The sequence below is a fragment of the Psammomys obesus genome, unplaced genomic scaffold (assembly GCF_907164565.1).
Source record: "Psammomys obesus unplaced genomic scaffold, mPsaObe1.curated_primary_1811, whole genome shotgun sequence".
NCBI classification, from domain to species: Eukaryota; Metazoa; Chordata; class Mammalia; order Rodentia; family Muridae; genus Psammomys; species Psammomys obesus.
In genome coordinates this window covers 11685107-11701675 of record NW_026586383.1, presented here as the reverse complement: position 1 = coordinate 11701675, position 16569 = coordinate 11685107, and the positions used below count along the sequence as shown (strand labels likewise).

The following is a 16569-nucleotide window of genomic DNA, read 5'->3' as shown; positions in this document are numbered from 1 at the left end:
GCGTCCCAAACCTTTTGAACTTTACACAAATGAAGTATATAACTCCTGCAGAGATGAAAGAAATGCAGAAGGAAAGTCTCTTTACTCTCCTCCAAACTGTAGTACCTTCATCAAGGGCTCTGCTGCACCAGGCCCAACAGGAGTGGGCGGGAAGGCTGAGGTTTTACTTCCAAGTGTTGGTTTTTCCAATTACAAGGTATGATAAATGGTTGAATGGGTACAAGAAAAAACCATGTAAACAAAATGTTCTCAAATTCCAAGTATCTGTGATCAAGTGAGTTTCTGATTTATTTTATGCAACCAATACTGTTCCCATGATCCCTCATTATGGTGAAGTAATGGCTTCTAGCGCACTGAGCCCCAGGTGGAAGCCTCACCTCATTCCCTCCCTGCCCTTCCTGCTGCATTACAGATCACTCAGAATGAGGGAAGCAGAGACAGGTGGCAGCCATGTGAGTGAAGTCCTTGATTATGACTCTGAAAAGCAGCCTGTGAATTAAACCCCGTCCTTCTGCTGCAGATGTGTCTGGGAACTGGCCATGCTGAACACAAGTGTTTAACTCAGTATTTTCTTTGGAAGTTGAGTAGGACTCATAGGATCTAATGGTCTGGGTCAGTGAAAGATAATGTTTTGTCTCCCTTTCCCACTGCTGTGACTAAAGCATTTGAAATGAGTTAAGGGAAGAAAGATTTATTTTGACTCACAGTCCCAGAGGGCTCAGCCCATGGTTGCTTGGCCATCTGTATTTAGGCAGAAAGAACCTCACAGCAGGAGGAGGATGGGCAGAGGCCTTTCTGCATTTCATGGTGGCCAGGAGGCACGTGGAGACAGGAGGGGCCAGGGACAAGATGCTCCCACTTCCTCCAGGGAGGTCCTACTCCCTAACATTTCCAAAACCTTCCAAAATAGTACTCATCAGGACCAAGCCATGTGGACCTTTGGGAACATTTTATATGTAAGAAAAACACAGCGGCTGGGCAGTAGAATGCACCAGAGGGTGGGACTCGGTTGGGTGGTTGGAATCAGATCATAATGAATTTGAGTGAAAATCTAGGTTGTTTAGACCCCAGATAGAGTGTATGTCCACAACAGTCGGGAAATCTGTGCCTTGGGCTCACTACATGGGAGAAGTTGCCTTTTCACATGAAAAAATAAATAACTAAAAGTGAATCCTGATGTGCGTGGAAACAAACAACTTCCAGGTTCAGTAGGCAAGAGCACTGGTTGTTCTTCAGAGGACACAGGTTCAGTTCCCAATACCCACATGGCTGCCCTCAGCTGTCTCTAACTCCAGGTCCAGAATGGATGTGAAGCCATCGTCCGGCTTCTGCTGGCACACACATGGCATGCAGGCATACAAACAGGGACCCCCATACTCATAGAGTAAAATAGTTTTAAAAAGAGCTTCCAGTACAGATGGACAGGTCTATCAGGCCCCACAGGGTTGGGAGCGTTATTATTTTTAAAATTAACAAATTAGACTATTAGCTCCCTGGGGATAGGAGATCTGGATGTCCCTGTTAATTAATTTTAAAAGTTGTTCAAGGCAAGGTCACACCGTATAGCTTTGGTTGGCCTGAACTTGCTTTGTAGACCAGGCTGGCCTTGAACTCACAGAGATCATCCTGCCTCTGGCTCCCAAATACTGGGATTATAGACATATGCCACCATGCCTGCCTTATCAGTAAATTATTTGCATCAAGTGTCGTCCTTGAAATATGAACCCAGAAAATGTTTGTTGAATAAATATTTTATTTCAAATATTCTGAAAAGCCTAAATTTCTAAAAGACAAATTGCCAAAATTGCTTTGGGTCCTGGCCTGCTTGCAAAAAGGAGCTACCTGAGAGGGCAATTTTGGTGAGCTCAGCTTTGGTCTCCTCTGAATCTGGGTTGGAGGGATTTGAAGTGTTTTCATACACCTTGAAAGAAGATAACCCCCACAAAAGAGTAAACTGTATTTTGATGTATTTATGACTTTTTATGAACACGGTTTTAAAAGTGTATTAAGGTGTAGCAAAATGCCATCCCATCTGGGGTACAGAGTGAGGGTACTGGCATATACAACACAGGCCATCATCGCATGTTGAGACCCGCAGTGGCTTCTGCACTCTTCAGAGCCTCCTGGGTCCACTGGTGCCCGGCTCCTCTACTCTAGCTCCACAGCTGCTGACCTGGCTGCTAATTAACAGCAACAGTAATTTTCAGTTACGAATTGGCTAAAAGGTGAAAAAGCCCGAAGAATTAAAGAAGGACGCTGGTAGCCTCACAACCTGCTTGCCCTTGATGTTGAGTTAGCTTGACGTGGCTGCCCAGGCTGAGAGCGTGTACTGCAGGCTTTTTACAGTCGGTGCGAAAGACATTTTTACAGGTCTAGAAAAACACAAGTCTTCTATACACAGCTCAGATAAAGAACTGACCACCACAATTCTGAGTGTGGATCTCAACTCCATCTGATGTCTTTAAAAGTCTGTCTTGGGGCCTGGAGAGATGGCTCAGTGGTTAGGTGTACCTGCTGCTCTTCCAGAGGACCTAGGTTCAATCCCCAGCACCCACATGGCAGCTCACAACTGTCCATAACAGTTCCATGGGATCTGACACCCTCACACAAACATACATGAAAGTAAAACACCATGCACATAAAATTAAAAAAAATATTTTTAAAAAGTTTGTCTTGGAATCAAATATCACACTATTTCAGGACAAAGCATTTGAGAAAACATATTTTGCCTCAGAAAAAGCTCTCTCTCTCTCTCTCTCTCTCTCTCTCTGTGTGTGTGTGTGTGTGTGTGTGTGTGTGTGTTTGTGTGTCTTCCCTCGTTACTTCAGGGAAGATTTATTAGCCTGAACTGAAGTAAGGGGGAGGTCATATCTTTGTGAGCAATTAAATGGAGGAAAAGACAAGGCCGTGGGGACTGGACCTTCAGGTAGAACTGTTTGGGGGCTTGGGGTATTCCGTCATGAGGCTGCTGCTGAGCAAGGTGGCAAGCTGTGCGGTCTTGCAGGAGCTCGCCTGCGGTTAGTGAGTGGAGGCGGGTTCCTGAGCAGGCGGCAGGGTGTCCTCAGGCTGCAGACCGGAGCCAGAGGAACAGAGAGCCTGGGAGAGCTGTGGAGCCCAGGAGGAGCCCTGCACAAGGCTGTGGGAGGGAGCTGCCACTATGGTGGGACCTTAGTCACTTTTCTCGTCCCCTGACCAGATACCTGACATGAGGTGTCTTGAGGAAGGAAGAGCTTTCTGATATTGTAGTTGAAGAAGAGCGACATAGCCCATCATGGTTGGCGAGGCGTGACAGCGGGAGCATAAAGCAGCTGCCGCTTTGAGCCTCTTGCCTCAGCCTCCTAAGGTGTTGAGGTAATAAGCCTGTAGCACTATGCTGGGCCAGTATGTTTTGCCTCTAATTTTAGTGAATGGCGTACTGTCCCCTGTAGGTCAAGTGCATGCTCGTGGCTTGTAAAGTATTTATGGCAAAAGGCAGCAGCCGCAGCCGCTCTTGGGAAATAAGTTTCTGTAGACAGATGGCATCTGTGTGGTGTCATTGTGTCATGTCCAACCACCCCAGTCACAAAGTAAAGAGACGAGACAGTGTGTCTGTCGTTGCTGCTGCATGTGTAGGATGTGCAGATGAGCCCGGGAGATCAGCAGTGTGCTGAGAGAGGCTTTTGGTTTGTATTAAAATTAACAGCCCAAGCAAGAGGCCACATCCCTACCTTCACAGCGTGCCCCTTCTCGGGCCAGGGGGACCACAGCAGGCTTACTGGTCATATCTCTTGCTCATGTCACTCTTGTTCCTTCCGTCAGAAGCATTTGAAATCGCTCTGCCCCATGGAAGTGGGATTACGGTGCACATCAGGCTGGCAAGCCCGGCCCTGCCTGTGAAAGCCTGCAACATCATCATGTCTAGACAGCATATGACCGAGCTGCTGGTTAAGCCTGGAGAAAGGAGGTCTTTCACCTTTAGCTGCAGCAATCCGGAGAAGCACTTTGTCTTGAAGATTGAAAAGAGTATTGGTGAGTTAGTGTTGGTTGAGCTGCCATGTGAGCCCCTTGCCTGTACGCTCCTGGCTGGGCCAGGCTCCAGTGTTGTAGAGAATAGAAATTGCTGATAATGTTTATTATTAAAAGCCTGATTATTATGATGGTATTATCTAACCTGCTATCATAATCAATAAAAGACACAGACACCTGATAGACTTGAGATACGCCTTATTTCACCGGGGGTTGGGCAGAGACTGACTCTCAAACTACCCTGTTATCCCCCAGCCCTGAATCCCACGCCGTGTGCCATAGTAACTCCTATCTGGGCTGCTTCCCATCCAACAACTCATAAATGCTTGCACGTGTTTTCCATCTGGACTGCATCTCTCCATGCTAATCCAGAGTCAGTTCCTCCCGGCCACGCGGTTTCCTCCATGCTAACTCCTGGTGGTCTTCCTTCCTTCCTTCTCCTTCACCTGTCTCCCTCCTCTCCATGATACTTCTGTCCTCACAGCCCAAGAACTCTGGCCATGCTCACCTCATTTCTGCCCTTCCCAGGTGTGTAGGTGTTTATTCAGCAATCAGGGATAGTTTGGAGGCAAGGATTGCAGGGGTGATTTGGGGGTACCTGGGTGTCTGCTCGTAAAAGCAAGCCTGCAGACCTCAGGGGGCAGGATAATTAACAGTCAGATACAAAGCACCGGACGGTGCCGTTACAGTCTGGTGCTGGGTCCGGCCCGAAGTCTCAGCTCTCTAAGCTGCCTCTTCCATGGCCAGTCATAGCCCATGTGCTTCCCACGAGCTCATGGTTGATCTTCAAGAGAACCCAGGCAGACCAGAAGGAGCCTTCTGAGCTAGCACAGCTCATGAGGAACAGAGTATCGGCCGGAGACTGACTGGAGTGGGCTTGCTTTCTGTGTTTTGAGACAGGGTCTTTCTGTGAACCCTTAGCTGTCCTGGACCTCACGATGTAGACTAGGCTGGCCTGGAACCCAGTGGCCTGAGTTTGATTCCTGGAACCCACATGGTGAAGGAGAGAATCAATTCCTCTAAGTTGTCCTCTAACCTCCACATGCCCAGAAACACACACATGCACACACACACACACACACACACACACACACACACAGTAGAAGGCTAAGAGGTACTCTTACACAATAAAGTTTGTGAGCTCCTAAAATAGCTACGATCTTTATTGACACACAAGTCTAATTTTAGCCGCATTAATCACCACTGTATCTGATTCTCTTTCATTGCTCTGGCTGTAGTGCCCTGACGTGAACGTAGGTTGACCACGGACAGCTCGGCTTCAGGGCTGAGTCAGCTGCAGCTACAGTGGGCATGTACAAGACATCCAGGGCTACTTGGCAGTAATGAGAGGTTTGATGTGGATGATCTCAGAAGTCTTAGACTGCTCTTGTGTTCTCCTAGTTCTGTTTGAGTTGACAGTGTGTGTGTGTGTGTGTGTCATGTCCACGCTCACAAATGTGAAAGCCAAAGATCAGTGTCCAGTGTCTTCCTCTACTGTAGTTTTTAGGATCTCTCAGGGAAACTGGAGCTCACCGGTTAATAAGGCTGGCTGTCCATCAAGACCCCGGGAGCTTCCCGTCTGCCTCTCACAGGCACTCACCGGCTCACCCAGGTTCTGAGTGTGGGTACAAGGTCTATGCACATGAATGTGCAGGTACGCAGACCCATGCACACGCAGAGGCCAGAGCAGGGCACTTGGGGTCTTCCCATGTTGGTCTTACTTCGTTGAGACAGGATCTCTCACTGGCTTTAAAGCTTGGGTCACCTGTCTCTCTGCCCTGGGTACTGGTACTCTGCTTTTTACGGGGTGCTGGCATTTTGAACTCAGGTTTCCATGCTCATAAAACAAGTGCTTTCAAACACCCAAGAGGAGCACAAGAAAGGACCCACAGTTTCTTATTGCAAGACCAAAGGCTCTTGCACCCTTACACCCTCTCTGCACAACACAAAAGCCGGGAAGTGGCTTTGCCTGCTTTCTGTTATTTCAGACTTTGCTAAAGCCTCATTGATAGTAACAATCATGCTGTTTTAAAAGGCTTAGGAAACCAAATGTATCAAATGATTAATTAGTTACTAGCTTTAAGGTGATTCCTCTGTAGTGCTGCTAGAGTTGAGCCGCCTCAGAGCAGCACCTCACTGCTTGGAGAAGCAGCCAGTCAGGGGAACTGCGCGCTGAATATGCCCAGTATGTTAGTGAGATGTAGATGGAAAGGGAGACTTAAAAGGTGGAGCCCGGCTGAATGCCCTCGAAACCATGACATTAATATCCAATGGAGAAAGGGAGTTAGCCCAAGGTGTAGGCTCCCTGTAGTGCTTAGAAGGCCGGTTGGGGACAATTAAGCAGATACCAAGCACTGGGTCTGGGGGAAACGGTGTTAGATGCCTTCAATCCAAAGGTGGACTGGGGAGGGGTCTCCATGTTATTGCTTATCTCAGTGCTGTGACAAAGTAACCGATGAAAGCAACTTAAGGAGGGAAGGGTTTATTTCCATCAGAGTCCCCAGGGGTCCTGTCCTCGTAGTGGATGATACCTGACAGCGGGGCAGGAGGCAGCTGCTCACACTGTCTCCAGTCAGGAGGCAGAGGAGGATCAATGCTGGGCTCAGTCTGCTTTCTAGTCAGCTCAAGGCCCATCCCAGGTGAAGGTTCAAGTTGGCCTTCCCCCCTGAATTAATATAATCTAGAAAGTCTCCCAGAGACGTGCCCGTTTGTTTCCATGGTGATTCTACATTCTGTCAGGTTGGCAGTCCAGATTAACCACCATGAAGGAATGCCCCCGAAGCAGCCCAGCCAGAAGGATGCAGGAGAGGGACCAGGAGGAAACTGAACACGGGGTAGTTGTTTCTGCTAAAGTCCAGCCTTTCCTGGGTGAAACATACAGAATGGGGCTGTCACAGTGTCAGGAGCAATGAGGCCAACGCTTCTCAGTCCTGCAGCCCAAATCAGAATGAGAACAGAGCCAAGCCTCTCAGGCTCTGATCCAGAATCACTCCCCATCTGAGGCGCTGACCAGAAAGAGGCACCAGTGAGCAGCTGGGGTGGTAAAAGTGCCTGGGCACAATTCCCAAGAGCCTACTTAGGGGCTGGGGAGGAGAGGTAGCGTGTGGCCTGGCCTGCCCGTGATCGGAGTTGTTTTTGTGTCTGTGTTACAGACTGCATGTCAGGCCCGTGTCCTTTTGGGGAGGTCCCCCTCCAGCCGACCACAGCAGAGCTGCCCGCCCTCAACAGAACTTTCATCTGGGACGTCAGGGCGCATAAGCGCATCGGCCTGGAGCTGCAGTTCTCAGCCCCTCGCCTGAGGCAGATCGGGCCAGGCGAGGGCTGTGAGGACGGGGTCACTCACTCCATCAGCGGCCGAATAGATGCCACTGAGGTCAGGATCGGGACCTTCTGCAGTAATGGCACCGTGTCCCGAATCAAAATGCAGGAGGGTGTGAAGATGGCCCTGCACCTACCCTGGTTCCACCCCAGGAACATCTCAGGCTTCAGCATCGCAAACCGGTCGTCGATAAAACGTGAGCACGCACCTCCCTTCCCTCTCTGTGATCAGGTGGGAGTGTGCGAGTGTTCCAGAGTGTTCAACATTCACTGCCAGCAGTCTGTCTGTCTGTCTGTTTGAAACAGGGTTTCTCAGTGTAGCCCTGGCTTTCCTGGAACTTACTCTGTACACCAAGCAAAGGCCTTGAACTCATAGAGATCGGCCTTCGTCTGCCTCCTGAGTACACACCACCACTGCCCAACAGCTATTTATTTTTTAAGACAGTCTCATGTAGCCCAGGCTGGCCACAGGTTCATGTGAAAGCAGACTGGCCTTGAACCCCTGATCTTCCTGCCCAGTGCTTCTGTGACAAGTGTGCACGACCAGGCTGTTTCTTTCTCCCTTTTACACATGATGTTTGTATCACAGAGTGACACAGGCAGGCTCATAGATCCACAGAGCACATCTCTGACTCTGCTGCCCTGGCCTCCGCCTTCTCCAAGCGTCTCAGTGCGCCCCTGTGGTGTGCCTCGTGAGAGCCGAACTTGAAGGAGCCAGTGTTCAACCGCTCAATCCACAAAAATAAGATCATGGAAACTTGAGCGAAGTAAATCATGGTAGATGCAAATGTAATCGCTTCCTCATGATTCTACTATGGCCTGCCTAATGCTCTCAGTGATGTGTGTGTGAATGTGTGTGTGTGTGTGTCTGTCTGTGTCTGTCTGTCTATGTGTGTGATATCAGATCACTGTTCAGCTCTACTAAGGCCTTAACTACTTTAAGCCCAAAGAGATGGTACACAGAACAGATTGGCTTTCTCCAACCCAGTCAGTTATTAACATTTGCTCATACACTGGGTCTTTGTTCCTAATCCCTCCCCTCGGTGTAACTGTCACGTGCAGCCTCAGCGCCCCTGACCTTGGCCGTGGACAGCCAGGACAGGTGCCAGCATCTCCCCTTTGTTTCGGTTCTGCCCCGACAGGCCTGTGCATCATCGAGTCGGTGTTTGAGGGTGAAGGCTCGGCCACCCTCATGTCCGCCAACTACCCAGGAGGCTTCCCTGAGGATGAGCTCATGACCTGGCAGTTCATTGTCCCTGCACACCTGAGGGCCAGCGTCTCCTTCCTCAGCTTCAACGTCTCCAACTGTGAGAGGAAGGAGGAGCGGGTGGAGTACTACATCCCCGGCTCTACCACCAACCCAGAGGTGTTCAGGCTGGAGGACCAGCAGCCCGGGAACATGGCTGGCAACTTCAACCTCTCCCTGCAAGGCTGTGACCAGGACGCCCAAAGCCCAGGAATCCTTCGGCTCCGCTTTCAGGTCCTGGTCCAACGCCCACAGAACGAAAGCAGTGAGTAAGCTGTAGCCTCTTCCTGCTGTACCTCAGCTGCTTAGGGGAGGAGGCCTGCTGCACACAGGGCAGCCGGGCCGTGGACTCTGGGTGCTGCAGGAGTGTCAGGAAGTGAGTGCCAGAGTCGGGACAGTCTCCCAGGAGACGCTGAACAGCTGCTTTGCGTTAGCACAGTGTAAAGCGAGCATGGTCCTGCATTCAGGGTCAGAGGCTGTTAGTTTGCTTTTTAAGATTAATTTATTTATTTATTATTTATACACTATTCTGCCTGCATGTGTGCCTGCACACCAGAAGAGGGCACAGGATTGCATTTATAGATGGTTGTGAGCCACCGTGTGGGTGCTGGAAACTGAACTTGACCTTCGGAAGAACGGCCACTGCTCTTAACCTCTGAGCCATCTCTCCAGGCCCACTGGTTTTTGTTTGCAAAGTGTGTGTGTCTGAATAAGCTTATCCCAAGAGGTGACTTGTCACTGTGGCCATCTCACACGGGAGCTGCATCTCCGAGCCTCATACTTTTTCTCTTTGTGGTTTCAGGTAAAACCTACGTGGTGGACCTGAGTCAAGAGCGAGCCATGTCGCTAACCATAGAGCCACGGCCAGTCAGACATGGCCGCAGGTTTGTTCCTGGCTGCTTCGTGTGTCTGGAGTCCCGGACCTGTAGTACCAATGTCACCCTGACAGCTGGCTCCAAACACAAGATTTCCTTCCTGTGCGATGACCTGACACGCCTGTGGGTGAATGTGGAGAAAACCCTAAGTATGCCCTTACCAGAGTCTTGCCTATACCTCTATCCAAGCTCTCCCATCCCTGGATCAGCCTCTTCAAAAAGAAAAAAAAATATTTTATTTAGTGTGCATGTGTGTGCGTGTACGTGCAGGAGTTAGAGGATAACTTAAGGGAATCTGTTTTCTCCGGCCATGTAGGTTCCAAGGCTCAAACCTCAGCTGTGCAGTTTGGTGGCGTGTGCCTTTATCCACCATCTTGCTTATCTCAGTGGAGCTTTGTAGGTGGGTGTGTGGGGTGTGGTCTGAAGTGGCCACTGAGGGCAAGAACGAGAACAGGCCAGTGTCGACCTGCCTCCTTAGGCCCGTGTCGGCTGAACATTCGTCCCTCAGAAAGTCCCAGAAGGCCCTGTGTCCCAACCTGCCAGCTTCTCCCTGAGGAAGTCCTTGTCTCCTTTGCTTGGCTGCCCCATCCCTATCTCCATGTGCCTGCTTCCTGCCTCGTCTGTCTCCAGGGACATGGAGGTGTAATTTGGTTGGTAGAATGCTTGTGTCCTGGGTTTAATTCTTAAGACCACATAAACGAACTCTTCCTCGACTGTGCAAGTTCAAGGCCAGCCTGGGAAAAATGAGGGCCTCACAAAACAAGTAAAACAAACAAAATGGACTTATCCTGGCTCCTTCTGTGGCTTATGAGAGTCTTTTATCACATACAGCAAACCTTAGGCGCAAGATTGGAGATTAAGTTCAGTGGTACAGTGATTTCCTAGCATCGTAACACCCTGGGCTACCCCCAGCAATGTGTAAACCACTGTACCCCTGTAATCTTAGCACTTGGGAAGTGAAGGCAGGAGGATCAGAAGTTCAAGATCTTCTTTGGCTCCATAGAGTTCCAGGCCAGCCTAGCTATGTGAGAACCCTTAAAAAATCAAAACAAACAAACAAGCTGAGCCAGACATAGTACTGCACGCCTTTAATCCCAGCCCTCAGGAGGCAGAGGCAGGTAGATGGGAGTTCCAGGCCAGCCTGGGCTACGGAGGGAGTTTCAGGACAGCCAGAGCAACATAGAGAGACTCAATCTCAAAGATAAGAAAACTCAGTCACCTCCTGCTGAGATACCGTGATTGCTGACACAAAGCTGAGGGTCTCGGGAGCTGGAGTGGCACGAAACCACCCAATTAGGAAGCAACAGGGTGCAGTGCAAGCCATGATGGCCATGACATCACTCCCAGCTCTAATGTGACACAGAAGTGTGGGGACGTGTTGGAGTAGAGACTAGTGTCTTAGCATCCGAGACAAAGGAGAAGAGGGTGTTTCTGTCCTGAGTGCTCACCGAAGCTTGGCTGAGCAAGTAAGCAGTAAGAAGAGTGGACAGGAAAGCGAGGGAAAAGTCATGAACGGAAAAGGAAGCAGGCGGTCCTAGATGCTGCAGCAGCTTAGGCCGGCCTCTGTGCTCAGGAGGTACACTCGGCCATGCACGTGGGTACCACTGGCTTTCTCTTGCAGGCTGTCTGGACCACCGCTACTGCTACAGCAAGTCCTTCAAGCTGCAGGTTCCCCGAGACATCCTCCAGCTGCCTGTGCAGCTGCACGACTTCTCCTGGAGGCTGCAGGCGCCCAAGGACAGGCTCAGCCTTCTCCTGGTGCCGGGCCAGAAGCTCCAGCAGCACACGCGTGAGAGGGCCTGTAACACCAGCTTTGGCTACCTTGTGGCCAGCACCACCCCCAGCCAGGACCTATACTTTGGCTCCTTCTGCCCAGGGGGCTCCATCGAGAAGATCCAGGTGAAGCAAAACAGCTCGGTGACGCTGCGAACATATGCTCCCAGCTCCCAATATGAAGTCTCCAGGCAAGCCCTGACAGTGTCCTTCGTACCGTATTTCAAAGGTAAGTGCTCCCTTGCTCACATACCACCAGCCCCTCCTAGCCATCCTTGTGAGATGTTCAGCGTGTCTTGTGTAGTCGTTACTTTCCTGGTGCGTGATCAAACGTGAAGAAGCGGCTGACGGGGGCTTGCTCTGGCCTACAGTTTACAGATACAGTCCGTCACAGTGAAGAAATCCTAGCAGTGTGAGCCTGTGTCTGCACTTGGCAGGGTGTCAGCAAGTGGGGCTATGACCCACTTCCTCCAGCAAGTCTCCACTAACGGTGGTTCTGGCACCACAGTCTGTAGGCCATCATCCTTTTTCATCCACAGCACAGTGGGGCAGGGGGATTGCCATGTTGGAAACATGGCCCTCATTTGGCAAAGTTTCTGATGTTTGTTTGAAAATAACCTGGGCACCTGGACTAGCAGGTTGTGTGTGTGCTGGACTGACCAAAACAAGCACATGTGATTATGTAAAATAAAATCAAGGTTAATAAATGAAAACCAGGAGTCTCTGTTGTATTGGCTTTCCATTGCTGTGAGATAATGAACTTAATGTAGAAAAAGGCTTTTTGGGCTCACAGATTCAGACAGGCTTTCCCTGGCAGGTACAGTTACTTTGGGAGTCTGTGTTGGAGCCTTACATCATGGTAGGAATGTATAGGAGAGGCTGCTCACCTCCTGGTCATCACAGCTTCCCGATGGCCCCTTTAAGGGTATGTCCCTGGTGACCTAATTTCCTTCTACCTGACCTCCCCCTTAAGGGTTCTGTCACCTTCCAGCAGCTGAGGACTAGTGGCTGAGCTTGTGCCACAGAAGCCTGTAGGGTTAGCTCGCATGCCGACTGCACCATTCAGTCACACATAGTGAGTGTTCAACAGATGCACATGAATAATGGCGCCCTGCCAGTTACCACATGGGATGTGGCCACTGCGGCAGCAAGTCCTGTTGGATGGAGCTGGTGTAGACTGTTAGTTACACTGTCCTTTTCTTCTCTGTCTTGTTGAGTCAAACATCTGTCTGAGTCTCTTCCCTTCCCTGCAGAGGAAGGCATCTTCACGGTGACCCCGGACATAAAAAACAAGGTCTACCTGAGAACACCCAACTGGGATCGAGGCCTGCCCGCCCTCTCCTCCGTGTCCTGGAACATCAGTGTGCCTAGCAACCAAGTGGCTTGTCTGACCTTCTTCAAAGAGCGTTCTGGCGTGGTCTGCCAGTCGGGGCGAGCCTTCATGATCATCCAGGAACAGCAGAGCCGGGCAGAGGAGATCTTCAGCCTGGAGGAGGAAGTGCTGCCTAAGCCAAGTTTCCATCGTCGCAACTTCTGGGTTAACATCTCCAATTGCAGCCCTGTGAATGGCAAGCAGCTAGATCTGCTCTTCTGGGTGACTCTTACCCCGAGGACTGCGGGTAAGGACTTTCAAAGTCTCCTAGGATGGTGAAGGAAAGAAAATTGGCACTTGGGGGGCAAGAAACAAGCTTTGGAGGAAGTCAGGAAACGGATGGTGTCCCAGCAATCCACGTATCAGTGAGCTGTTGTATAGTAGTTATTGCTGTTCACACATTGACTGGGCGAGTCTGTGTGCTGGGCTTATCAGCTCACTCACTCAGCTGCAGATGGTACAGGTTGATTGTAAGACTTACTGATCTTGGCTATATACGGATATCACAAAGATCCCAGCCCAAATCATGTGAGACAGCTTGACTCTCTGCATAGCCGGCCCTGTTGAGACCAAAGAAGCATAGAAGGGTGTACACAGCACATCTGCCATGTTCTTTTGACTCACCTGGATCCTTCTGCCACAGTTATTTCCTCCTGAACTCTGCTTCTGCCTGTCTTTCTGTCTGTGTGTACACATGTGTGTGATCTCTCTTTACTCCTACGATATGTAGCGTGAGGGATGGAGACGCGTAGGGATTCAGTAATGAGGGTTCAAATAGGAGGACCTGGAGAGAGTTGGCCAAAAGCCACCACTGAGAACTGTCAGCTCTGAGGTAACCACTTGGCTTTCTTCCTCTTCTACTTTCCTTTTCTGTCATGTACTTTTGTGTTGTCTGAATCTCACGTGTTGTTTCTTAGTGAGCAAGCAAGGAACCCTAAATCCTTGTGTGCTGTGGCACCCCTTCTCAGACCTGTGCTCTTTTTCCATTGCACAGTCTGGGAAAAGAAAACTCAGATGAGGTGACGTGGCGCTTTGCTCCTTCTGACGTTTGAGCCCCTGCTCTCCTCTCTGCTCCTCTCTTCCTTCTCTAAGACAGCCTGGTGGCCAGGGAACATACCGGCGGAGGACAGGAGTAGCCATTAGGTGGATGGTAGGTGCCCTGACGTCTGTTTCGTGTCCCCAGGTGCTGCGCGCAGACTACTCCGGAGGGGGTGGGTTAGGCCCGTGGGTCGAAGCCTGTGGGTCGCAGCCCTAAGGGTCGCATATCAGACCTCCTGTATATCACTTGTTTACATTACGATGCATAACAGTAGAAAAGGCATAGTAAGTAGCAACAAAATAACTTTATGGTTGGGGGTCACCACAACATGAGGAACTGTATTAAAGGGTCTCAGCATTAGGAAGGTTGAGAACCACTGGCTGTCGTGTTTGCTCATAATTGTGGGTCAGAAATTTGGTAAGTGCCTCTTCCCCTTCTGTTTCATGTATCTAAGTGCTGCTACATACAAACTACTCTAAACTGCATTGGCTTAGACAGTCACTGTTTCGTTTGTGGGTCAGAAGTTCAGACAGCACAGTGGTTCCCGTGCATGCACTGAACAACTCAAATGGAATAGCTCAGCTGGGAACACGCTCCTCAGCCCTGGTTCTCCCTCGTCTCAATAGAGTGTGTCTGGGAGGCACTGCATGGCTAACATGGTGGCTTCCGCATAGTCTTGTATGTTCTGGCTGGAGAATGTACCAGCTGGCAGTTCCCTTAGAGGTCAGGCTCAGGGCTGACCCAGTCACATCAGTGTTACAGCAGAAGCGGGAGAAGCTGGGGCTGGAGATACCAAGTTCTTCCTTATGCTGACCCTCTTGTCTCTTCCTTTGCCTTCCTGTCTCTGCTCACAGATTTGGCTGTCATCATTGGTGCAGCAGGAGGCGGGGCTCTGCTGCTATTCGCCCTGGGCCTCCTCATCTGCTGCGTGAGAAAGAAGTAGGTGGACTGTCTCCAGCTGTCCTTGAATTGATGCCCCCTTGGTTCACACACTGGATGGATGAATGGTGGATGGATGGATGGATGGATGGATGGATGGATGGATGGATGGATGGGTGGATGGATGGTGGATGGATGAATGGTAGATGGTGGATGGTGGATGGTTGGATGGATGGATGGATGGATGGATGGATGGATGGATGGATGGTGGATGGTTGAGTGGATGGTGGATGGATGGATGGATGGATGGATGGATGGATGGATGGATGGTGGATGGTTGAATGGGTGGATGGATGGATCGGTGGATGGGTGGATGAATGGTGGATGGATGGATGGATGGATGGATGGATGGACAGAATTGGATAGATTTAGACACGGTCTTATACATATATCCCTGGCCTTGAACTCCCTACTCTCTTCCATCTCTTTGCTAGGATTACAGGCCTGTGTCATCACATCCAACTTATTCATGTCAGTGATGTTGGGTTGTTTTTTTTTTTTTGCTTCTCAGTTCCCCAGAAATATTCTCACCAAGGGTGTATCACAGTTTCAGAGGGTTGAGGCATATCTGGGCCAGTAAAATACACACACACAGTGACACACACACACAGTGACACACACACACTCGGTGACATCTCCTTCATTTGCTTAGCACGCTCACTGTAGCAGGAATGATTGTAGCAGGAACCACTCCCTCTGCTGCTGGAGGGGAAACAAGCATTTTGCCCAGGCTTGTTCTCCTTTGGTTTCTTTTTTTTTTTTTTTTAATAATTTATTTATTTGTATTTTATATACATTGGTGTTTTGGTTGCATGTATGTCTATGTGAGGATATCATTCCCTGGACCAGGAGTTACAGACAGTTGTGAGCTGCTCTGTGGGTGCCGGAGGTTGAATCCTTTTTGGTTTCTTAAACTGTTTTTTGCTCATCTGTGGGACTACAGACCAGTTCCAAAAAGTGCCCCTAGAGCTAAGAGGAAGTGAGTTCTGGTTAACTGCCTCTTCTGTCCCTCAACCAGCAGCTTGCTTGAAAGGTAAATGGCTTTAAATAAAATCTACTGGGATATCAGACCTCATCCATTTTTCTGTGTCTGATGAAAATCAGAGAAGCCTTCGTTTGCTCTACCGTGATGTAAGCCTTCTAGAAAGAAAAAAGTGTCCATGAGTGTGCAGGTGTGTATGGCAGGTGTGTGTACTCTGGCCTTGTTACAAAGGCCGAAGAACAACATCAGGTGTCCTCAACGTTCAAGATTTTTATCACATTTAGTTATGCGTGTGTGTGTGTGTGTGTGTGTGTGTGTGTGTGTGTGTGTGTCTTTCCACCACGTAAGTCCTTGGGGATCACAGCTGTCACTCATCAGACTCGCTGAGCAGTGAGCCCTCTGTGCCTGTCTCCTGCCCTGCACTGGAATTACAGATGCATGCCACCAACCCAGCTTTTCACATGGATGCATCTGACCTCGGTCCTTTACCAACTGTCTCCTCAGTCCCCAAGCTTTCTTAAGTTCACTCTGGCCCTGGGCAAATTCCTGCTGTGCAGTGGGACTATGTTAAAGTGTCTGTCTGTTGAGAAATGCCTGGCTCCTTGTCTAGGGTACCCAGCATGTCCCAACTGAGCCCCCAGGAGCCTCTTGAAGATCTGGATTCAGCTGAGAGAGGAAAAGTCTCGCTGGCACGCCTTCTGCCGACTGTTCCAGATTGACCTGGGATGTGCCAGCACAGGCGGTCTTTCTGTGGTCTTCAGTTGCATGAGGCTGCTGGCTGACATGCTTGTGTGAAGGCCCTGTCCCCAAGATGTGTGTGTGTGTTGGGGGTGTTTGCAAGAACAAGGGGAAACACTGACACTGACCTTGTTCCTGCTGTGGCTAGGACCCATATAATGTACTGGGGATAAACCAGGGAAAACAGAGTCTTTTCCACAATTCATGGGAAGAAGGAAAAGCGAGACACTGTGACATGACAGGGGTCAGGGGTCAGGGTGGGATGTCTATTGAAGGCTTCTT

The 16569-nt window shown here is 49.9% G+C and overlaps 1 protein-coding gene across 1 annotated transcript in view; it reads left to right on the top strand.

Annotated features, from left to right (window-relative positions):
- Cdcp1 (CUB domain containing protein 1) overlaps positions 1 to 16569 on the top strand; it is a 32292-nt gene that overhangs the window by 13634 nt on the left and 2089 nt on the right. The window contains exons 2-8 of the mRNA XM_055601847.1: positions 3799 to 4008; positions 7158 to 7520; positions 8466 to 8834; positions 9372 to 9593; positions 11066 to 11446; positions 12471 to 12836; positions 14483 to 14567. Of these exons, the coding sequence (XP_055457822.1) occupies positions 3799 to 4008; positions 7158 to 7520; positions 8466 to 8834; positions 9372 to 9593; positions 11066 to 11446; positions 12471 to 12836; positions 14483 to 14567 (1996 nt within the window). The remainder of the gene's footprint in view (positions 1 to 3798; positions 4009 to 7157; positions 7521 to 8465; positions 8835 to 9371; positions 9594 to 11065; positions 11447 to 12470; positions 12837 to 14482; positions 14568 to 16569) is intronic.